Raw genomic sequence first — 25078 nt, forward strand, 5'->3', positions numbered from 1 at the left:
CACGGCTGGCTCAGCCTGCTCCCATGCATCCTTCGGGGATGCCGGGAATCTAAAAAGTTTATGACGTTTTTATGGGCCGTTGGGGAAGTGTATGTGCAGTCTGATGCAGCCTGCTACTTTGGCATGCAACTGCCTGCCCACACCTGCATCAACATGGTTCAGCGCATGGCGTGATTGAATAGGGACCCCTAGTGTTGGTACATTTGACACTACTTCGAGTGAGTGACAGACGGGGAACAACTAGGTTATTATTGTAACCTCAGTTCCCTGATGGAGGGAATGAGACGTTGTGTCCCCCCAGCCATGACGCTGTACCCACCCACTGTAACGGCCGAACCTTTTTCTCGGCTCCTCAGTGCAAAACCTGAATGGACAAATTCTGTCTGCCAATTTCTCATTGGCCTTTTCTCAAGTTCAGAGTTAACCAAGGCCATCAAGAAAGACCCCTAGTGTTGCTTCATTTGACACAACATCTCGTTCCCTTCATCAGGGAACGGAGGTTACTATAGTAACCTAGATTTTTCTAGTTCTACTTAATCCAAACCTTTAGAAATTATCTTTGTTTGTGAAACTTAAAAACCAATTAAACCTGTAAATTCAGATGTTACCAAATGAAGCATTTTGGTTTTTAACTAAACATTTCTTTTTCCAGTGTCTGTTACAAAATGCTAAGGTTTCAGTGCCTATTTCCAGATAAGGATCTGCATTTTTTCCTGGGTCATAATCACCTATTTAAAAACAAAACTGTATACATTATTCATTGACTTAATTAGCTCGTGTCTTTCTCCAATGAGATGTATCAGTATGAGCCAGAGCCATGCTTTACCACCAAACAGAAAGAAAAACTGCAACTTTGAGTAAACATCTGGCTGGGAAATTGAAACAGAAATGATCCCCAGAGAGAAACTACTCCAAGCTGCAAACCATTAACATTCCAGGTTCACAGAGTGAGATTTTATTCAGAATAAAGTTTCTGTGAACTAAAATTTGAGACAGAAATGAAAAGTATCACACAGAGCATGTTTAACCCAACACCATGATTAAGATTCAATTATGAGATTTCAGAAACATACTTAGTATGGGTTGGGCAGAAGCTCATCTAACATCTGTGAATAAATTCAGTGCAAATGTATGATATCACTAATCACGGTCAACAAATCATAATGATCAATTACTATGAAAATAACTTTATGGGATAGTTCACAAAAATATGAAAATTCTCTCATCATTTACGCATCCTCATGCTATCCCAGATGTGTATGACTTTCTCTCTTCTGCAGAACACAAATACATTTTTTTAGAAGAATATTTTAAGCTCTGTAGGTCCATATAATGCAAGTGAATGGTGACCAGAACTTTAATTCTCCAAAAAGCCATCATAAAAGTGATCCAGTGGTTCAATCCATATCTCCAGTAGTGATATGATAGGTGTGGGTTAGAAACAGATCAATATTTAATCATTTTTACTATACATCTCCATCTCTGACTAGCCCATCCAGTAGGTAGCTGAATGTTAAAGTGAAAGTCACTTCTGAAAAGTGTGATGACAGTGCAGCCTACTGTTCAGAAATACCTAAACTTTTATAAACATTTGCATAACTTTCCTATGATTAGTCTGTTTGGATTTCTTGGGTCCTTGGGAGCTGAATATGTAGAGCTGATTCTGTGAGGCATAATGAAATTTAGTGATATAATATAGCAAAACATGATGTGATGTTAAGATTAACTTTTGAGTCAAAAGATGCATCAAAGGGTCAGGGAATAAACATTCAACAAACGACAAGAGATTGTTTTGCAGGATGGTAAAAAATAAATAAAATTAAAAAAAAATAAAATCCAAAAACAAGGGCTTAAAATTAAAGGATTATAGTTTCAAAAGCCCCAATCCACACAGATGGAAATTATCTCACAGCATCCTCATTTTAATAACATTTTAAAATTCACTTAAAATAAAAATAAAATGAATGAAAAACAAAGCACAAAACTTTATTTCTGTTCTCTATTAAAACAAACAACAAGTGTAGCGTTGTAGAAAACTTTTCTACAGAACCATACTTATTGCTCATTATTTAGTGGCACAAAATAGTTAAACACAATTAGTAGGCTACAGTTTAAGAGAAAATGCATTTATAAAGAAAAGTTAAATGTTATATACAAATGGACACTGGTGGCCAAAAGTTTGGAATAATGTACTGCTTTTGCTGTTTTGGAAGGTAATTGGTACTTTAATTCACCAAAGTGGCATTCAACTGATCACAAGGTATAGTCAGGACATTACTGATGTAAAAACAGCACCATCACTATTTGAAAAAAAGTCATTTTTGAATAAATCTAGACAGGCCCGATTTCCAGCAGCCATCACTCCAACACCTTATCCTTGAGTAATCATGCTCAACTGCTAATTTGGTACTAGAAAATAAATTGCCATTATATCAAACACAGTTGAAACCTATTTAGTTTGTTAAATGAAGCTTAACATTGTCTTTGTGTTTGTTTTTGAGTTGCCACAGTTTTCAATAGACTGGCATGTCTTAAGGTCAATATTAGGTAAAAAATGGCAATAAAAAGAAACAGCTTTCCCTAGAAACTCTCAGTCAGTCATTGTTTTGACGAATGAAAGCTATACAATGCTTGAAATTGCCAAAGAACTGAAGATTTCATGCAAAGGTGTACACTACAGTCTTCAAAGACAAAGGGCAACTGGCTCTAACAAGGACAGAAAGAGATGTGGAAGGCCTGATGTACAATTAAACAAGAGGATAAGTACATCAGAGTCTCTAGTTTGAGAAATAGAGAAACACCTCACATGTCCTCAGCTGATAGCTTCATTGAATTGTACCCACTCAACACCAGTTTCATGTACAACAGTAAAGAGAAGACTCAGAGGTGCAGGCCTTATGGGAAGAATTGCAAAGAAAAAGCCACTTTTGAAACAGAAAAACAAAAAGAAAATGTTAGAGTGGGCAAAGAAACACAGACATAGGACAACAGATAATTGTAAAAGAGTGTGAAGGATCTTAACCCTATTGAGCTTTTGTGGGATCAGCTAGACTAAGGTGCGTGAGAAGTGACAAACATGGCAAGTGCAACAGGAAGCTTGGGGTGAAATGTCACTTGAGTATCTGGACAAACTGACAGCTAGAATGCCAAGGGTCTGCAAAGCTGTCACTGCTGCAGGTGGTGGATTTTTTGATGAGAACTCTTTGAAGCAGTTTAAAAAGTTCTGAATTTGATTTTTTTTTTTTCACTTTTGTGAATAAAAGTACGAATTTCTTTCCATAAGAGCAAAATCTGTACATTATTCCAAACTTTTGGCTGCCCGTGTATATTAGATAAAAAAAATGTATTCTTATAATTTGTATTTAATCACTTCATCCCATTTTATCTCAAACGTTTAAAGTTATTTTCATTCAGACTAAGCATAGGTGACCGGTGACACAATGAAAGTAATACAAACATAATTCTAGAACAAAAAAATAAATTAAAAAAGAAAAACTCTTATTTTTACCCTATTTTTAAGATTTATACAATTCGATTTCAGAACAATGTTCCATCAAACTGAAAAGCGTATCGTTTAACTAAATTAAATTAATATTTATTTTATTTTATTACAAAATTACAATTTGAAATTGAAATGTGTAAATCTTAAAAGGATTTTTTCAATTAAGTGTTGAAAGTTTTCGAAACGATAAAAAGTCAAATAGTTGATATATGTTAGTGATGTGTTGTTTCATACATTATTCACGTTTCAGATAGGGGAGATGGGCTAGTTGCCTAGTTTTACTAGTTTACTCTGGTAAAACATGTCTAGGGTAAATTTATTCTTGAAAGTAAATTTTATTATATACTGCAGGCATTTTTTTATAGGCTTTAAAGCTAAATAAAAAGTAAAACAATTATGAAGCATGGGTAATGTACAAAAATGAAAAACCACTGTTTTGGCCAACAAACATTGTAATTGATATACTCCGTTAACTTGTGACATTTAAAATGTGATAACCTACCCCAATAAAAACAGATAACTTTCCCTATTCTGAAATATGGTGATATTGAAATTATACGTAGACTAGGATAGGATTCACAAATATTATATTTTGAATTAGGTGTTTGGTTAAAATAATCAGTTTTGAATCAGATGTTTGAAAGCAACATAAAAAACTCTACTACTGGAAAAATTATTGTGGAATTGGACTTTTGACTCAAAACCTTATACAGTAGTTGATGAGATTTAGCCAGCCTGATCTAGCCCTTTTGACAACTTCCCTGAGTGATACCCAGCCCCGGTCTCCCCTATAGGCTATACATATACATTTCATGCAATAATGGATTTGACTGATGCAGTGGGGCAGTGGTGGCTCAGTGGTTGAGGCTCAGGGTTACTGACCAGAAGGTTGGGGGTTCAAGCCCCAGCACCACCAAGATGCCACTGTTGGGCCCTTGAGCAAGGCACTTAACTCCAGGTTGCTCCGGGGGGATTGTCCCTGTAATAAGTGCACTGTAAGTCGCTTTGGATAAAAGCGTCTGCCAAATGCATAAATGTAAATGTAAATGTAAATGACTGATGTAGTGATGAATATAACAGGGACACACATTGCATATGCTCCCTAAACCCACATTTGTTACTAAAGAAGCAGCAATCGCAGTCAATAATCACAGTTAAACATTTTGAAAAACCTCTTTGCATTCTTGCAGTCCTTACTGGCACAAATATTATGGACGTTTTTTTTTTTTTATATATAAAAAAAAAAAAGTAAAAATGTATATGCATGTTTAAGAATGCATGTTTCAATATAAATGTTTCAATGTCCAGCAGTGTGAAAAATTGAGTTTTAAAAGTACAAATATTCCATGCAGTCTCTCAATTAATGTGAGATAATACATTCTGCATGATTAATTATAAAGGATTAGCAAAATGCTGTTTAAAATGGTTTTAGTATTATAGCATATCACACTGCAGGACATTTCAAAAGTACGTCATGTCAACCACACTGTAAGAAATGGTCACCTTCAATTGTCATCTTTAGTTTTTAGTTCTACTTAATCCAACCCTTTAGAAATTGTCTTTGTTAGTGAAACTTAAACAACAATTAAACCTGTAAATTCAGATCTTATCAAATGAAGCATTTTGTTTTTTAACTAAACATTTCTTTTTCCAGTGTCTGTTACAAAATGCTCCGGTTTCGGTGCCTGTTTCCAGATCAGGATCTGCAGTTTTTCCTGGGTCATAATCACCTATTTAAAAACAAAATTGAATACATTATTCAATGATGTAAGCACTTGAAAATGTATAATTAGCTCATGACTTTCTCCAATGAGCTGTATCAGGATGAGCCAGAGACATGCTTTAACACCAAACATAAAGAAAAACTGTAACTTGGAGTAAACATCTGGCTGGGAAAGTGAAACAGAAATGATCCCCAGAGAGAAACTACTCCAAGCTGCAAACCATTAACATTCCAGGTTCACAGAGTGAGATTATATTCAGAATGAAGTTTCTGTGAACTAAAATTTGAGACAGAAATGAAAAGTATCACACAGAGCATGTTTAACCCAACACCATGATTAAGATTCTATTATGAGATTTCAGAAACATACTTAGTATGGGTTGGGCAGAAGCTCGTCTAACATCTGTGAATAAATTCAGTGCAAATGTATGATATCACTAATAACGGTCAACAAATCATAATGATCAATTTCTATGAAAAGATCTTTAAGGGATAGTTCACAAAAATATGAAAATTCTCTCTTCATTTACTCTCTTCATATCCCAGATGCGTATGACTTTCTCTCTTCTGCAGAACACAAATTAATTCACCTTGTTACACTTTTGGTGATCCCGGCCAAAAATTACCAGTCTATAAAATTTGCTTATAAATCTCTCATTGTGATATATTATTACCAAATATTGGATTAGATCTTTTTACCAACTTGTTTTCTTTCAATTATCACAGGTTTTGTATTTGTTTTTGGAAATTGTTGATCGTAGGCCTCATTGACCTGAGCTTATGCACCTCCATTTTTGAGTGAAAAAAGCATTATTTGTTTATTACAAGCTTTCTTTTTCACAGAGATTAACTTTATCCTACCCTGAGCTGCATCCAATAACCATTCATCCATCCAACATTACCACACAAACACACACACGTGCACACAAACACACACGTGCATGCACACACAAACACACGCATGCTCACATACACACAAACTCTTCGAGTATTACATGCTTTCTTACATTTTGGTGTTCACATATGTGCCTGTGTGCTTGTAAACATAAATTCCTCTGATCTGTGCACGCACGTGTTAGTGCGCATGTGCGTGTGTATGTGTGCGTGCACAACCCTTTATGGTTGCAAGCACACATGCACATTTGTGAACATGAACATGATGAACATGCTCCTGTACACTAAATTTCTCTCTTTTTTTAATCTCCCCCATTCATCTTCAATGGCTGGTCATTTCTGACCAGGAACACCACAGGTGTGACTTTGTGCCATTTTGTACAAAATAACAGCATTTCAAAACATACTTCTTGGATAAATATTAAAGCACACTACTGTGATAAATACAGTACAGCATGTTTTATATTTTATTTAATATTGCCAAAATTATCCACAAATAATGCTTTTTTCATTCAAAATGGAAGTGCATAAGCTCATGTCAATAACGCCTACGATCAATAAGCTAAAAAAATAAATACAAAACCAGTGCTAATTGAAAGAAAACAAGCTCATAAAAAGATCTAATTCAATATTTGGTGATAATATAGCATAACGAGAAATTTACAAGCAATTTTATTAGGTCGGTCATTTTTGAATGGGAACACATAATTTAAACAGTACAAGGGTTAACCACTGGAGTCCACTTTTTGGACCTTCAAAGTTCTGGTCACCATTCACTTTCATTGTATGGACATACAGAGCTGAAATATTCTTCTAAAATTCTTAATTTGTGTTCTGCAGAAGAAAGACAGTCATACACATATGGGATGTGTATGGCATTAGGGTGTGTAAATTATGAGATCATTTTCATTTTTGTGTGATCTATTTATTTAAGTGAAAGTAAAAACACTCCCACATTAATTCCCACTTCATTAAGCATAGTTGGCCTAATCTATCTTTAACACGAGAACCAGAGATTCCACTTCACTACATGCAGTCTAAATACATGTAATCATAACTAAATACATGCAATAAAACATGAGAAGAAAGTAAGGCAAATTGGGGCACATTTGTAAAGGCAATATGCTCAAAGCCTATTAAAAGAAAAGTCTTGATGGAAAAGAAAGATTTCTAGTTTCTCAACTTAAGCATTGACACATTTCACCTTTATGAATCATTGTCTGGCAATCTGTGTGTAATAGTATGCTTTAAATAAATGACTCCTGGATTCATTTCAACTACCAAAATGTGTATTTAATGGAGTAATTAAATAATGATCAATAATGATCAGCATTAATTTGGTTACTTTAGAAAAAAAGCTATACTCACTCTGAACACTTCTTCTTTGGCAAAACAACAGAGAAAACAGAAGACCTGCAGTAAGTGATCCAATGACCATCACACCAGCAACAATGTTTCTTGTATTAGAATGCTCCTGTTCAGAATCCCCTGAAGGAACAACACACATATTTTACACCAATGCAGATTCCCCAATAATCATTTCAGTCTGATCTTAATAATTTGTGTGGTGCTGATCTTGTTGTGTAATATTTTCACAATGTAATATAAGCTATGCGAAGTGGCTTTTATTGAAGGAGGGGCCAATAAAAATCTGTATTGGATCTCACAATAAATCTGCAGCCCTTATCTGAGCACCTGAGCGCAACAATCACGGCTGCGTTTCCCAAAAGCATTGCAAGCTTAAGTTGATCGTAGAGACCATTGGCGCCAATGGTTTCTATGATATACTTAGGCTTATGATGCTTTTGGGAAATGCAGCCCAGAGCTGTTTAATCATTTCACACGTGAAGGGGGTGTTTCCTAAAGGCGCAGAAACAAACTGTTACATTTTTGGGTTCAGGGAGTGGGTGGAAAATGCTTATAAAAAACGTAGTGGTTACTGTTGTAACCTCCGTTCCCCGAGGGAAGGAATGAGACGTTGTGTCGAATGAAGTGACACAAGGGGCCTTCCTGGGACGCCAAACGTACCTCTGAACCTGAAAAAAGGCCAATGTCAAGTTGGCAGACAGAATTTGCATGCCCCGCCCCGGACATACGGGTATAAAGGGAAGCGGGGTAGTGAGTGCCAGTCAGGATTTTGCACTGAGGAGCTGAAAATAAGGTACGGCCATTTACAGTGGTAGGTCTAGTGCTGTGGCAGGAAGGACACAATGTCTCGTTCCTTCCCTTCCGGGAACGGAGGTTACAACAGTAACCATGACATTCCCCTTCTGTCACTCACTCCACGCTGTGTCGAATGAAGTGACACAAGGGGTCCCATCTAAAAACTCAGACAGGGGTCCACCGACAGGGGTACCATACCACGGGAAATACATCCTGAGAAGGGAACTAAGCCCGTGGAGCCTGACCCCAGTAGAGAGCACCTGTGACTTGTAGTGGGTCTGGCCGCAAATTGCTCGGCTGAATTTGCCGGCCAGAAGGCTAGGGAGGAGAACATCCATGGAGTGATGCTTAGTCGCTAACCTGGGATAGAAGGCGCACTGGATCAACTTGGTGAAGGGCGCTGTGTGCAAGCGGAACACCCGGTCGGTTGTGCCGCGTTACCGAGTTCTACCGGCTCGGACCTGACAAAACATGGGACGAGACCGACTCAACCCTGAGATTGTAAAATCTGGCAAAGGTATTGGGTGTTGCCCAGCCTGCTGCTCTGCAGATATCTGCTAAGGAGGTGCCATGGGCCAGTGCCCACGATTATGCCACACTTCTTGTAGAGTGTGCTCGAACCCGCAAGGGGGCGGGCACGGCCTGGATGTGATAAGATAAGGAAATAGCAACAAAGACCCTGTGAGCTAACCACTGTTTGGAGACAGCGTTCACTTTCCGCCATCCGCCAAAGCAGACAAAGAGCTACTCAGAACATCTAGAGCTCTGCGTGCGGTCCAAATAGATATGCAAAGCACATACTGGACACAGCAACGAGAAGGAAGAAGGTCAGAGGGAGTGTAAGATCCGAGAACCAGGCCCGGGTGGGACATTAAGGGGCCACCAGGATGACCTGTTCCTCATCCTCCCTGATCTTGCACAGCACTGGTGCAAGAAGGCTCACTGGGGGAAATGCATACTTGGCCTGCCCCCGGGGCCAGCTGTGTGCCAGCCCGGCTGTCCCGAGAGGAGCTCCTGTCAGGGAGTTCCAGAGCGGGCAGTGGGAGTTGTCTTGGGAGGCAAAGAGATCTATCTGTGCCTTGCAGAATTGGTCCCAAATCAGCTGGACCACCTGGGGTGGAGCCTCCACTCTCCGCTGAGTGGACTGCACAGCGTGCAGAGAGAGAAAACGGCAGCTGGAAACGCACTGTAGATCCAACAGCAGTGCTTAACACCAGTAGAAGTGAGTGAAACAGTGGTGAACAATCGTTCGGCTCCGAAGAAAAGATTGTGTCAAATTATGTCTGCCAACTTGACATTGGCCTTTTCTCAGGTTCAGAGGTACATTTGGCATCCCACAGGAAGACCCCTTGTGTCACTTAATTCGACACAACTTTGAGTGAGTGGCAGAAGGGGAACATAAATATAAATGTTTTGTTTTGTTTTTTGCACAAAAACTTATGTGGCAAAAAAAACAAAAAAAAAACATCAAATGTATGGTAGAGATGGGTCAGAAAATTAGCTTAGTTACGTTTGAGGATGATCTGAAATGTCTTCTCTCCTTCCTTGACAAATTTGCTGTTGAGGACAACACATCTAAATGGTGCCAGACTGGAGTCAATAGACAGTTTGCTTGATAAAGCCACAGATTTTGAACCATTGGTTTCCTTGATGGCTTTTGTCATTATAGAATCAATGGTCCGATTAGTTTCAGATTTGTCAAACCAATGAATGGTGCCTGCTGGGTAGCCATCAGTAGCATTGCAGTAAAGGTTGACAGGTCCTCCGTCTGTAACATTTTCAGGCCATGAACTTGTGACAGGATCTCTGTAATTGGCTTTATGGAGAGAAAAACAAAACCAGTGCATGTACTGAGAAAAGTAGAGGGCATATATACATATATAGTATACAGTATATATAATATGAAAAAAATGTATGTAGTCACAGTTGTGGCAATACATTGTGTTTGTATGGAGATCTTTAGAAATATAAAAAGTCTAACTCAGACTCACCTACGACACTGATGCTAAGTCTTGCTCTTTTTTCACCCATGTTTGTTACAACATAGTACTCATATTCACCCTCATCAGAAAACACAGTGTCAGAGATTTGCAGAGATGGATCTTTTGCTGGGTTTACTAAACTAAATCGCGGGTCTCCTAATGGTGTCTTATTTATAATATGTTCAAAAACTGGCTTTTCCTGTTTCACTTTTGTCAGTGCAACTCCAAAAACTTCAATTTGACCACTGTGTTTGATAGGGCATCTAATAACTGTGGTCTGCGCAGCAATTCCAACTGTAGGCTGACATTCCAATTTCCACAAAACTGTTGAATATGATAACAAGGACACAAAATTTAGATTTTGGTTCTTCCGTTAAGAAGACAGGACACACATTTGACCAATATACATACTGTGAATTTAATTGACTTAACACAATACACTTAACACAATAAACTATCTTTTTTGATGACTAAAATCAAAAAAGTAATATATGACAACATAATTAAGGTGACATATACTGCCGTTCAAAGGCAAAAGGCCGTAACTTCGTTTTTTTGTTATTTATAGTTTTGAGACATTCAAGACCTCATTTATCATGTGGATACTCCGTGAAAACGTATCACACAAACATTAAACATTTGTCTAAAGAAAGCTTAAAATGTGTACTTTTAATATTCAAATTTAAAAAAAATATTCTCCTGCAATGTAATCTGAATGATAAACAAAGTGATGTACAGTTTCTCCTGGCTCCATGATCAGCAAACAAATATTGATAATGTGGAAGTTACTGCCTTTTGCCTTGGCATGACTTCTCACTTTTTGCAGACAATAAAAAGGCAGAGTACAGTAACTTCAAAATGGGGTCAAAAGTCAAGTTTGAGCTCAAGATTTTTATGAAGATACATTTCATTAATAAAACATCTAATTGCCAGATTTCCAGTGTCCTACCTATAATACATTTGGCTGGACAACTAAAAAACTTTAAAGTAATTTTTATCAATTCCACACTTTAGCGAGTTAAGGTCTTTTGCCTTTGTTGGGCAGAATACAATGGGTGGGTTTTTACATTTCTTGATTTTCAGCACACACACACACACAAAAAATAGAAATAATATTGTATTTTAATGTACGCACCTTCGGCGCAAACCACAGCAGGGATGAATAGATAAACTACAGCAAGGACCACTACAATCACTGAAGCCATGTTTGCACTGAGAGGAATAGTCAAGAAGAGAATTTATATTAACAAAAGGTGTTAGTTGGTATGAGACAAGTGTAAAGTGTTTTTTAACAAATCAAACATATATATATATATATATATATATATATATATATATATATATATATATATATATATATATATATATATATATATATATATACATATAATATAATGTACAGTATACTCTTCAAATCAATGCTTAAAAAAATTATAATTTCTTACATTTGGTATGTTAACTGTTACAGTGGAAGATGACACTTCCTTTAAAGCCCCATTTACACTGGCAGTGATTAAATCACAGGAGAGTTCCTGTGCTGTTGGTTTCAATTAAGTGTTCCTGATACAGTGTGTTAAAGCTGAAGTGTGTAATTTCTGTGTCACTAGAATCACCAAACAGAATGGCAAAATTGATCCCAGTACCCTATCTGTCACTCACTCAACGTTGTCAATGTAGTGACACTCGGGGTCGCTCTTGGGAGCCCCAAAAACCTCTGATCTTTGAGAAAAGGCCAATGGGATTTGGCGATTGGAATTTGCACGCCACTCTCCCGGACATACGGGTAAAAAAGGAGCTGGCTTTCAACCACTCATTCAGAGCTTTTCTTCGGAGCCAAGTGGTGTTGAGCAGCGAGTTCCACTGCCATTCCATTCACCTCACAGCAAGAAGCGTATGCTGTTGGATATACATTTCAGTGGCTTTCTCCCCCTCTGCATGATTGATGCAGAGTATGCCACTGGGCACTTCGACAGCTGAAAGAGTATATATTCTTGCAGAAAAGAGTATATTTCCTTCTAAAATAGTGCTCACTGATGGAGAGCATTTTTTTAAAGATGCCTTTCTGTCTATGTGTAGCTCCTGGATGCAGTCGCTATCTCTGCCTCTGACAGCCATGAGTGCTTTCTCGTGTCAGGGCCGTAGTCAAATTGAGGCAGAATTTGTGGATGGTTCGTGTTCTCACTGCGAAAACATGACCATAGCAACGTTGCTGTCTCGGCTTTCCTTCTTCTGGGGGAAAGCCATTCCAGCTGCTTCTGGGGAAGCACGACCTGATCATCAGGTTCCTGAGAGGCACCAGGAGGTTGAACCCTCCTAGGCCACGCCTCTATCCCTCATGAGATCTCTCCATGGTACTGCTGGGCCGGGAAACACCCAATACCTTTGCAAGATTTTACTATCTCCGGGTTGAGCCGGTTTTGTTCTGTGTCCAGGTACAAACAGGTAAGTATGCGGGGCAGCTGGCCAGGTGTACTGCTTGCGTACAGCACCTTTCCCCTCCTGGAGGGGAAGACATGCGCTTTTTTCCCCATGCGAGTTCACGAGATGGTGGACCCTGGATGTTTTTCCTCCCTAGCCCTGTGGCTGGCGAATTCGGCAGAGGAATTCGTAACCAGGCCCAGTACGTGTGCTAGGATGCCCTGTACTGGGGAAGGTGCTCCACATGTGCTGATTACATGTGGTAAGCCCTTGTGATGTATTTTCCACGGTACGGTTTCCCTGTTGGTAAATACGTGTCTCCCTTTGGCAGAGCTCCCTCTGCCACCAGTCGGCGTGTTTGTAGAGCTCCTCCACTCCGGGTAGGACCTACCACGGCGCTTCTTCCACATGCGGCTGGTAAGCCCATGTGACGTATTTGATACATGTTAACTTCCCCTTCGGATAGGATGTGGTCTCCGCGGTGTCTTTCCCGCCTGGGAAAGAACACCTTCCCCGACGTAAATACATTTGGCCCCAGCTGAATTTTTTTTTCACTCTGTGGGGAGAAATAAAGAGAGAAAAGGCAGCAGCTGGCACGGCCTTTTCCCATTGTAGATACGTCTTGCTGGGGTGTGAGGGACTGTGCAATGTTCTTGGGGGCGTTGGGGGAGGCTACGTGCAAACCGGATGCACCTGCTATTAGGCATGCAGCTGCTTGCTTGCATCTGCACCGGCAGTCCACGTAACACAGTTCAGCTATTGTGGCGTTTCTTATAGGGACCCCTAGTGTCACTACATCGACACAACGTTGAGTGAGTGACAGTTAGGGAACGTCTTGGTTATTGTTGTAACCTCAGTTCCCTGATGGAGGGAACGAGACGTTGTGTCCCTCTTGCCACAACGCTGTACTACCCGCTGAAATAGCCGGGACCCTGTCTCGGCTCCTCAGCGCATAACCTGAATGAGTGGTGGCATACAAACTCAACTCGCCAAGTCCCATTGGCCTTTTCTCAAAGATTTGAGGTGTTTGAGGCTCCCAAGAGGGACCCCTAGTGTCACTACATTGTAGTCAGGGAATGGAGGTTACAACAGTAAACAAGATGTTTTTAAACAGATTCTAGAAAATGCCTCCCATTTCATTAATCATACAAAATAAATAGTACAGTCCCAATCTCAAGCTGTTGGTTGAAGCAATGTTGCTGAACGAGCACCTCAAACAAACAGAGGCATGTTTTGATTTTAGGTGAAATCAACAAACAAATTAGTAATTAAACAATATACCAATCTACAAATTAATAAGTTAATAATCTACAAATTACTAACTTAAGAATTATAACATGGAAAAATAAACACATACTGCACACCAGCTTTGAGCCAGCTGGCATTTGTTGAAGTTTGTTGGTTTTGGTTTTCACTGAATGAGCAAGTTCAATTAGCATTTGACAATTTTTTTAATCTTGTATGATTTTCCCACAAATGCCAACAAACCCTGATGTGATCTGATGTTGTGTTCTCATCAACAGAATTGACAATATTCTTCCATAGGATGAAATGTGATGTTGTAAAGTGTATTCATCTGACGTTTTTCTGTAAATGTAATTTTTACATTACACAGTAATTTGATTGAAAACTAAAAAGAGAAAAGCATAATTTGATGGCAATTACACACCTGATAACATTAGCATAAGTGAACAAAAAGTCTTGGTTACTATTGTAACCTCCGTTCCTCGAGGGAAGGAACGAGAAAGTGACACAAGGGGTCTCCTCGGACCCCGAATCGTACCTCTGAACCTGAGAAAAGGCCAATTTGCATGTGGGGGAGCGAATGCCAGTCAGGATTTTACACTGAGGAGCCGAAAGGATGAAGAACGGCCATTAACAGTGCTAGGTCTAGTGCCGTGGCAGGAGGGACACAACGTCTCGTTCCGTCCCTCGGGGAACGGAGGTTACAATAGTAACCAAGACTGTGACCGTCTGTCACTCTCTCAACGTTGTGTCAAAGGAAGTGATACAAGGGGTCCATATAAAAACGGCACGCACTGACCATGTTACGTGACCGTCGAAACAGGTGCAAAGCAGGCTATTGCATGTTGGCGGCACCTGTACAAAGTGCACGTAGCCCTCCCCAACGCCCCTTCAAAGAGTTTTGTGTACCACCTTAGGTTTTCCCGCACCCCTGAGGGGGAAAAAGGTGTTACATGCTAGCATGGGAGCAAGCCCAGCAGCCGCGGCCTTCTCTCTCACTATGTCTCTCACATAGGACTTAAAGCGGCTGAGGCCCAACATAAGTCAGGGAAGATGGTCTTTCCCCGGAGGGAGCAGGAGAGCCTGTCAGGGGCGACAGGAGCCCTGAGGCTAGGGTGCTGAGAGAAGACTCGAAGCACTTGTCCTGCTCCGCGCACCCGGAAGGGGGCGGCTTAAAGACTGTGGAAGAGGCCTAAGGAGGTGTCTTCAGAACTCGTCAACGCTGGCGTGCTGGGCGCTGAGGCAAGATCGGAGGTAAGGTAACTGTCCGGTCCGCGACTGTCCTATTCTTTCAGGAGGGAAAAACCCTGCGGAGGCCACACCCTGCCCAGTCCAGGGGGAGGAGATGCGTGGCAAATACACCATGAGGGTTGTGAGGCCGGACGTGGGATACGGTAGGTCCAGGTCCAGCCAAATGAAGGGGGGAACTCTACAAGCACGGGGCCGAGGCAGCGGGGCTGACCGAGGAAACGCGGGTCCGCCGAGAGGGGGACTGTACCGCGGAAAATACATCATGGGGGGTTAGCCTGAATAAGGAACTATGTCCGTGGAGCCTGACCCCAGTACAAAGCTCTGAGGCTCGTAGTGGGTCTAGCCGCGAGTTGCTCCGCTGAATTTGCAGGCCAGAAGTCTAGGGAGGAAAAACATCTAGGCAGCGACACTCAGTGGCTGACCTGGGACAGAAGGCACACTGGATCACGTTGGTGAAGGGCGCAAGGTGCAAGCGGAACACCCGGTCGGTTGTGCTGCGTTACAGAGTTCTTCCGGCTCGGACCTGACAAAACACGGGACGAGACCGACTCATGTAAAATATGGCAAAGGTATTGGGTGTTGCCCAGCCCGCTGCTCTGCAGATGTCTGCTAGGGAGGTGCTGTGGCTCAGTGCCCATGAGGATGCAACACTTTTAGTAGAGTGTGCTCGGACCTGAGCTTGACAGAATCAAGCGGCACAAAAGGGGGTCTCTGAAGGCCTGCGAGGACCAATGAGAGATCCCAAGAGGGAAACAGGCTAGGCCGGGGAGGATTGAGTCTCCAGGCGCCTTTCAGGAACCTGATAATCAAGTTGTGCTTACCAAGGGACTTGCCATCTACTGTGTCGTGGTATGGCAGCTACATACACCTTCAAGGTGGAGGGATGTGAGTGGCGAGCAGCAACTTGAGTCGTGGTTGACTCCAAAGGAGGAGATGGCAGGCGAGTTGAGACATATTACGAGAGTGCACGCCACCTTGGCGATTTATGTACGTTACCGTCACGGTGCTGTCTGAGCGGATCAGAACGTGCTTTCCTCGGATTAGTGAAATTAACCTCCGTAGGGCAAGAAATACAGCCATCGACTCTAGACAACTGATGTGCCAATGCTGCTGGGGTCCTTTCCAGGTGCCCGCGGCAGCGTGCCCGTTGCACATGGCGCCCCAACCCTGTTGAGAGGCGTCTGTGGTTACCACGACACGTCTGGACACTTGCTGCAAGGGGACTCCGGCCCGCAGAAAGCAGAGGTCTGTCCAAGGGTTGAAAGTCTGATGGCAGGCGAGCGTGATTATCACACGATGCGCGCCGTGGCACCATGCCCATCTCGGGACTCCAGTCTGTAGCCCCAGTTGATCTGAAGCCCTAAACGTCTGAGGTGTTTGAGCACCTAGTCCCTGTGAGCGCGTAATAATTCTCGGGAGCGGGCCAGGAGTAGTCGTCGAGGTAATTGAGTTCGCGGATGCCCACTTCCCTTAGGGGGGCAAAAGCGGCCTCTGCGAGCTTCGTGAAGACGCAAGGGGACAGGGACAGGCCGAAGGGGAGGACCTTGTACTGATACGCCTGGCCGTCGAAGGGTAACCCTAAGAAGGGTCGGTGTCGCGGCAAAATGGAGACATGGAAGTACGCGTCCTTCAGGTCTACCGCCGCAAACAAATCTAGCTGTCGAACGCAGGTGAGAATCTGTTTCTGCGTGAGCATTTTGAACAGGAGTTTGTGCAAAACCCGGTTGAGAACTCGCAAGTCCAAGATTGGTCGCAACCCCCAGCTTTTCTTGGGTACGATGAAGGGCTGAGAAACCCTTCTTCATCTCGGCTGGAGGGACAGGCTCTATCGCGTCCTTGAGGAGCAGAGTGGAAATCTCTGCTCGTAAGGCACTGGCTTGTTGGCCGCGCACTATAGTGGAGCAAATACCGCTGAAACGAGGCGGGAGCCGGGCGAACTGAATCGCGTAGCCGAGTCGGATGGTCCTGGTCAACCAGCGCGACGGATTGGGAAGTGATAACCACGCATCCAAACTCAGTGCAAGGGGACTAACGGGACGATCACATTTGACGTACCGGGCGGGGCTTTGCGGCGGGGGGGAGCAGGTAGTAATGCGTCGGGAGGCAAAAGAGCATCCCGAGGGTGGGGTGCTGAGAAAAGACTCAAAGCACTTACCATGCTCCACGCACCCGGCAGGGGGTGGGTTAGAGACTGAGGAAGAGGTCCTGAGAAGGCGTCTTTGGAACTCGTCAGCGCTGGCTTGCTGGGGCTGGACTTCCAATACAAACCCACGCTCATGGACGCCCGGGAAAGCATATCGGTCATCTAAGCGTCTGCCTCAGATTGGGCGGGCCAATCGAGTGTTCCGCGTCAGACACCTGAATGCTCTCCGATGTGGCGGTGACATCATCATCCAAGCCCGGGGGCTCGAGGGAGAGCACCGGCTGGCCATGCGGCGAGCTGCGCTCATCCCGAGCCCGGACGGAAGCACACAAGCGTGTTGGGGGGCGGGTGGTTCGTGGGGATATACCAGGACGAAACTGAGCCTGTTGTCATCCCCATATCGTCTTCATCGCCAGCTGGGTCATCCTCAATCCTGTGGGAAGAAGAAGCGACGCGGGGGGCGGCTGAAGTGACATTCACCTTCAGGAAGGAGAGCCGAGACCGCAACGTGGCCATGGTCATGTCCTCGCAATAAGAACATGAGCCATCCACAAACGCTGCCTGAGTGTGATACACGAGGCAGTGTCTGTGACCGTCGTTCATGGAGAGATATCGCCTGAATCCAGGAACAACACAGGGGCGGAAAGGCATCTTGAAAAAGACGCGTCCTGAAAAGGACGTTCAACGCCACTGTGACTCTTTTAGTGAGTGGAAAAAAGCTCTTTTAGAGGAAATATACTCTTTTACACAGAAAGAAGCGCTGTCGAAGCATCCAGGGGCGTGGAATGCACAACGTGCAAGGAGAGAACACCAGCTGGAAATGCGTTGTGCGGATCCAACAGCCATGCTTCTCGCTGATAGAGGTAAGAGAGCAGAAGTGATCAGCTGTTCGTAGTACAACCATTCGGCTCAGAAGAAAAATTCTGACAGGCATAAGCTGTCCCGCTCTCTGTACTCTCTAAGTACCTCGTGTCACTATTATGAGTGACCCAGCAACAAAGTTTTTTTGTTTATTTTTTTACATTTTGTGGATTTTTTTCTGAATTCCCCTTAGATGGACAGTTCACCTAAAAATTCTCTTATCTTTTACTCACACTCATGCCATCTAGAAATGCACAATTAATCAAAATAAAATCAAAATCCCGATATGACCAAGTGCGATTATTGGGCTGCGATTTAAATAAATAAATAGTGTTCATCCAATGCTCTTTGAAGTTTATATACCCTGCTCTGTCCTGTTTGTGTTAGTGCATTATTAGTGTTTTTTTTAGAGCTGTTCATCTCATGTTCAGATCAACAGATGTACTCCCAGTTCGGTTCAGTTCGATATGTGCAATGATTATTAGACAAAGGGAAACTGGCACATCCTGCGTGAAGCAAGCAGCCTTTTATCCATCCACAGTGGCAGCCTCTCAGTCTCCGCCAGGCAGAGGTATCATAAGAATAACGCGGGATACAGATGAGGTTAAATCAAGCATCTTTTTTAAATAACTCCTGAGTAAACTGCATTAACAGTATCACCTGTAGAGTCCAAAAACACGCATAACTTCTCAGCTCTCCTGTCATCTGTTTGCCTCACGAGAGAGCATGTGTTCCCCTCATTACAGCCCCAGCAGGAACAAGTGAATGCAGAACTTATATTACCACCACCCAACAAAATAAAAAGGCAAGGATTGTAGATAAATAAAAATAGTTAATAAAAATAAAAACAATATTGTGGAGCGGAGGGGGGCGGGGCCGGGTCGGAATATCGAGGGATAAAGGCGGCCGGTGACGATGGTTCAAGAGGAGAGAGAGAATTACGGGCATGTCCGTCATGTCTGTTTATGTTTGTGTGCTTATGGTTTAAGTTTTCATTAAATATCATCTATGTTGACAAGCCGGTTCTCGCCTCCTCCTTGCCCATCCTTTAACTGTGTTACATTGGTGCCGAAACCCGGGAAGGAGGAGGGATGCCCTTCGCAGAGTCCTCGACCCTGCCGTCCACCCTGGGGAGCGCCGCTGCCATCTGCCGGAGTAGCCCGACCGCCCGGATGCGGGAAACGGCCGTCGTCTGCGGAGCAAGTAGGGACTGGATAACCCGACCGCCTGGAGCGAGGGAGCCGCTGCCGGGGGCGGAGGATTGCCCTGCCATCCCCAGAGACGCTGAGGGGTCTAGGGAGACCGCCGTCCGCGAGGGGAGGAGGGAAGAAACTCTCCGACCGCCCGGAGCGGTAGAGCCACTGCCAGGGGCGGAGGAGTGTCCCCATTTGCTGCCAGAAAAGCGGAGGCGCGTTCTGCCTGCTGGGGTCGAAGGTTTCACTCCTGTTCGCCCGGGGTTGGAGCGGCTGTCGTCCGCCTGAGTGTGGAGGAGTGTTCGAGGACCACGCGACGGTACATCAGAGAACCGGTGAGTGAGCTTTTTCTCTCTCTCCTCTCTTTTGTCAGCAAAAATTAGGCAACAACTGGTATACCAACAGGGACATTTTGTTAACAAGGAGCAGAAAGCAGCTTACACATCACTCGTTTTGAGCTGATGATAAAAGGCTAAATTATAAGGATCTGAATCGGCTGAAAAGAATCAGATGAAAAGAAAATCAGTGAATTGGATGGGCTCTAAAATCCTAATCAGATAATCACTAATATTCAATTTGGCTGGATTAAAAAAAAATAATGATGATGAATAGTGGGCTGATACCTTATCACAAAGTGTACAAAAACAGGTACACAGTGGACAGATGCAATTTTGATATGAAGAAGAGTGGGTTATTTTTTCTTTCTGTCATGGTTTTAATTATTTGTATTTATTTAAGTGTGATCCCTCAGTAGCCTAAGTCTTTTATTGGAACTAAATCATTGTAACATTTTGGTCAAAAGGAATCACTTACTTTTTTTTATCATATCGCAGTTCAAATCTCAATATTTTTCTAAATAATATCAATGTGACTTTTTGTCCAAATCGTGCAGCTCTAATGTCATCCCAGATGTGTACGACTTTCTTTCTTCAGCAGATTACAAAAAAAAAAGATTTATGTGGCTCTGTTGGTCCTCGCAATACAAGTGAATGGTGATCAGACCTTTGAAGCTCCAAAAGTCACATCAATCGCATCACATTAAAAATCACATAAATCACAAGAAAACATAGAAGTAATCCAAAAGACTCCATATCTTCAGAAGTGATATAATATGTGTGGGTGAGAAACAGATCAAAATGTAAGTCCTTTTTTACTCTAATTCTCTTCTTTCACTATTCACTTTTACATCTGAAAGTCACATGTGGTGCCTATTAAGTTTCACTTTCACATCTGAAGTGGAGATTTAGAGTAAAAAAAGGACTTAAATATCAGTCTGTTTCTCACCAAGACCTATTATATCGCTTCTGAAGATATGGATTTATACACTGGAGTAATATGGATTACTTTTATGTTTCCTTTATGTGATTCTTGAAGCAACAAAGGTCTAATCACCATTCACTTTCATTGTAAGGACCAACAGAGCTGAAATATTCTTCTAAAAATCTTAATTTGTGTGCTACTAAATTAAGTTAATAAATGTAAGTTTGGGAGGAGCACGCCCATCTAATCTTTCAATTAATTACCAGTATAAAAAAGCAACCTCTTTCCTCATCATGATGTCAGCTCTCTCAGGACCCCATCTCCTCTCCTACTCCTCCTTTTACATCGGTCCATACTATTATCTCCATCCTTATGTATGTTTATAAAGCATCACAAGTGGTGTTTAATCTATAAATAAATCAGCCATTAAGAAGTTCTCCATCTTTACAGATAAACTAGGGCACGTGAATGTTGTGCATAGTCAATAATTTTATAAAACATTTTACAATTTTAAGTCTCACTTATCAAAATGTGATAATTGAGAATTATTATTAAGGCACTTTTTTATAGTATAGTGACAAATTTTAATTGAAATAATTTAATTGAACTAGATACAAAACATCAAACCTTGTGGCATCTGCAAACCAAAGTTGCTACAGCTTTTCTCAAAACTAACTTCAATTTTCTTAGCCATTTTTGCAATGATTTTTAAGCAACAGTTGTCGAGGTGATTTTAGTTGTGTTTCCCAACATTCTAAATCAGTTAAATTGCGATGATCGCAAATAGGTCTTCCAAATGGACAATGACCACAAGTATACCTCCAAAGTTGCAAAATGGCTTAAGGACAGCAAAGTCAAGGTATTGGAGTGGCCATCACAAAGCCCTGACCTCAATCCAATAGAAAATTTGTGGGCAGAACTAAAAAAATATGTGCGAGCAAGAAGGCCTACAAACCTGGGCCAAATTTCCAGCAACTTAATGTGAGAAGCTTGTTGAAGGCTACCCAAAATGTTTGACCAAAGTTAAACAATTTAAAGGCAATGCTACCAAACACTTACAAAGTGTAGGCCTAAACTTTTGACCCACTGGGAATGTAATGAAAGAAATAAAAGCTCAAATAAATATCTGGAAAGTTTTTATGATTAAATGTCAGGAATTGTAAAAAAAAAATTGTTTAAATGTATTTGGCTAAAGTGTATGTAAACTTCTGACTTCAAATTTATATGACCAGATGTGTTTAATATTTTGATGGTTCCTCCAAAGGTTTCTTACATCCATGGACCGTTTCCTTTTTACAGTCACCTTTTCTCTGAAAACTAGAGTTTAAAAATAATAAAACGGCTTAACATATCAATTAGTCTAATAATTTTTTATGTGTTAATCTTTGAATTATTCTGTAATCTATGCCAATAAACATTTAAAGCGAACTTGTTACGCTATACTTTCACTTGATACGATTAGCAAAAATCAGTCATTCCTGAATTCATATTAGATGTATTTATTAATAACGAACTCATTGTAGCACTATCGCGTGTTAATCAGTCCAGCAACAGACGAACAGCTTTTGTCCTTTGTTATTCTCTAATAAAGCGATAGTAAAACCTCTGTATTACATTGTAGGCCTACTCCACTCTTAAATGTAAGCTACATTTAAAGAAGGAAACTGAAAAGCGGAATGAGAGGAAAACATGAAACAACACTTACAGTGTAAATTCCCCTCAAACGTCCGAGGAAAATTGAAGCCGCTCTGATATATGTAGATTTAGGGGAAAGTTATCTTGAGGAACTTTCTCTTTTAATATGACTTGATTTTAGCCACACCTCATAAATATCCTTTTTAGCATACCAGTACCGCACACACAAAACTTTTTTATAATGCACACACATCTGTTGGTAAAAAGCTCTTACAAAATTAGTCCTATAATTGTGCCATTTACGCATCCAATCACAAGGATACAAATAAGCAAGATGTCAAGTCAACATGAGATTAAGAGAACCTTGAAAGTTAGTCTAACGTTTCATTGAATTTTCATGATATTTTTTTTACCCAGTTAAACATTTAAAGCGAACTTGTTACGCTATACTTTCACTTATAGATACGATTAGCAAAAATCAGTCATTCCTGAATTCATATTAGATGTATTTATTAATAACGAACTCATTGTATCACTATCGCGTGTTAATCAGTCCAGCAACAGACGAACAGCTTTTGTCCTTGTTATTTTCGTGTATTAAACGCGACGATAGAAACTCGCCTTCCGAAAAACCAAAGCATGTTTAGGACCACGTAAATAAGTATAAGCGCGGAACGTCCCATAAATGTGCAACAACTTTCCAGTTCTTTTTTTTTTTTTTTTTTTTAATGCTGCAGCTATTTTACGCGGATTTTGACCTCATTACTGAATCTGTCCATTCTCTAATAAAGCGATAGTAAAACCTCTGTATTTGTACTCCACTCTTAAATTTAAGCTACATTTAAAGAAGGAAACAGAAAAGCGGAATGAGAGGTAAACATGAAACAAAACTTACAGTGTAAATTCCCCTCAAACGTCCGAGGAAAATCGAAGCCGCTCTGAGATATGTAGATTTAGGGGAAAGTTATCTTGAGGAACTTTCTCTTTTAATATGACTTGATTTTAGCCACACCTCATAAATATTCTTTAGCATACCAGTACCGCACAACACAAAACGTTTTTCTAATGCACACACATCTGTTGGTAAATAGCTCTTACAAAATTATAATTGTGCCATTTACGCATCCAATCACAAGGCCTATACAAATAAGCAAGATGTCAAGTCAACATGAGATTAAGAGAACCTTGAAAGTTAGTCTAACGTTTCATTGAATTTTCATGATATTTTTTTTCCCAGTTAGCAGTTTAAATATATTCCAGCATTCATGTTAAATGTTTCTTTATAACCATGTTACTTTTACCTTATAGTATTGGGTTGGTATTCATATGCACTATGTTTGTAAGCAGGAGGAGGCAAAGGAGGAGTGCGGATCTAAATGCGGGTTTTATTAATCAAAGTGAAAACAAACAAAACTGGAACAAAGGAAACGTCCACGATGGGAAAATGAAACCAAAACATGAAAACATCAAGGGAACACAAACAGGGTGAACAGGGCAAAACATCCAACATCCACAAACAACGATCGACTAGGAATGGAGGAACACCATCCATCCATCCATCGTCAACCGCTTATCCTGTGTACAGGGTCGCGGGGGGCTGGAGCCTATCCCAGCTAACATTGGGCGAAAGGCGGGGGACACCCTGGACAGGTCGCCAGTCCATCGCAGGGCCACACATACACTCACACTCACCTCCACATCCACGGCAATTTTTTTGGAGACACCAATTAACCTAGCCTGCATGTCTTTTGGATGGTGGGAGGAAGCCGGAGTGAATGGAGGAACAGCAGGGTTTAAATACACAGACACGATAATGACAAAATGACATGCAGGTGAGAACAATAAAAAAGTGCTGGCAGTGATGAGGGCCGGGAATCATGGGAATTGTAGTTTGTGACGGTGACACGAGAAACACGGGGCACACGTGTAGTTTGTGACGGTGACACGAGAAACACGGGGCAGACAACCAAGAGTCATAACATTCTTGGTTGTCTGCCCCCCCCCCCAAGGAGCGGATTCCAGACGCTCCTAAAAAAAAAAAAAAATACCCAAAAAACAAAACAAAATCGTCCAAGGCAGACCAAGGAGAGCACAAGGGGCAACCAGACAGTCCACGAGGGCACAAGGGGCAGAACAATAACAAAGTGCTGGCAGTGATGAGGGCCGGTAATCATGGGAATTGTAGTTTGTGACGGTGACACAGGAAACACGGGGCAGACAACCAGGAATCGTAACACACTAAATGCCTCAGGCCACTGATAAGTAAAAGATCTAACTATCTTTGAACAGTAATTGATGCAGTGAGATCCAGCAGATGGAAAATAACTTTAATAAATCAGATGATTGTAGAAGGAATAACACATTTTATTTTTACAGAAATTAGTACAATTAAGAAAATATGAATTAATAAGAATAAATGTAATAATAAAGAAAAAATGTACACTTGGTTCTTTAATGTTAAGTAGATATATCTTAAGGATATATCCAAGGACTAAGTCCTGGAATTAATCTAACAATAATATGTCTTGTCTTTGTCAAATTAACTAAGTAATTAAATGAAAGAAGTTAAAGTATGGATAGTAAGACGAGGCCTCAAAGCTGGAATTTAGATGCGGAGAGCCAGAGAGCTGAGTTGTTAGTCTCTCTGATGACCAAAAGTTATGTTTAAGGCCTTTATACCCTCTTGCACGGTTTGAAGTTAACCCAAAGGCATCAGGACATATTGTTATGACCCAGTGAATTGCGAAGGCTGCGGTGGCCTTGTATGTTGATGAACCAGGCGGAAACACCTACCCTAACATAAGTGTG

The 25078-nt window shown here is 41.5% G+C and overlaps 1 protein-coding gene across 3 annotated transcripts; it reads right to left on the minus strand.

The window, feature by feature from the left end:
- Nucleotides 1-940: 940 nt before the first annotated feature.
- On the minus strand, nt 941-23307 carry LOC127653880 (uncharacterized). 3 transcript variants are annotated; one of them, XM_052140690.1, is made up of 7 exons: nt 23166-23307; nt 11400-11476; nt 10274-10588; nt 9793-10098; nt 7488-7607; nt 5596-5628; nt 941-5232 (listed from the first exon to the last, which is right to left on the minus strand). In XM_052140690.1, the coding sequence occupies exons 2-7, from the start codon at nt 11467-11469 to the stop codon at nt 5102-5104; spliced, it is 975 nt and encodes a 324-aa protein (XP_051996650.1). In that variant the 5' UTR covers nt 11470-11476; nt 23166-23307; the 3' UTR covers nt 941-5101. The 3 variants fall into 3 exon arrangements, with proteins under 3 accessions (XP_051996650.1, XP_051996651.1, XP_051996652.1); XM_052140691.1 differs by lacking the exon at nt 23166-23307 and adding an exon at nt 22341-22477; XM_052140692.1 differs by lacking the exon at nt 5596-5628.
- Nucleotides 23308-25078: the final 1771 nt, after the last annotated feature.

This window comes from Xyrauchen texanus, chromosome 13 (assembly GCF_025860055.1).
Source record: "Xyrauchen texanus isolate HMW12.3.18 chromosome 13, RBS_HiC_50CHRs, whole genome shotgun sequence".
In the NCBI taxonomy this organism is placed as follows: domain Eukaryota; kingdom Metazoa; phylum Chordata; class Actinopteri; order Cypriniformes; family Catostomidae; genus Xyrauchen; species Xyrauchen texanus.

Excerpts from the sequence above, each read along its gene's own strand:
- LOC127653880 (XM_052140690.1), bottom strand. The coding sequence starts at position 11,469 with ATGGCTTCAGTGATTGTAGTGGTCCTTGCTGTAGTTTATCTATTCATC. Across the intron at positions 5,629-7,487 it reads CCAAAGAAGAAGTGTTCAGA|ATGTTAGACGAGCTTCTGCC; the intron begins GTGAGTATAGCT and ends ATTTATTCACAG. Across the intron at positions 5,233-5,595 it reads TTCTGCCCAACCCATACTAA|GTGATTATGACCCAGGAAAA; the intron begins GTATGTTTCTGA and ends GTTTTTAAATAG.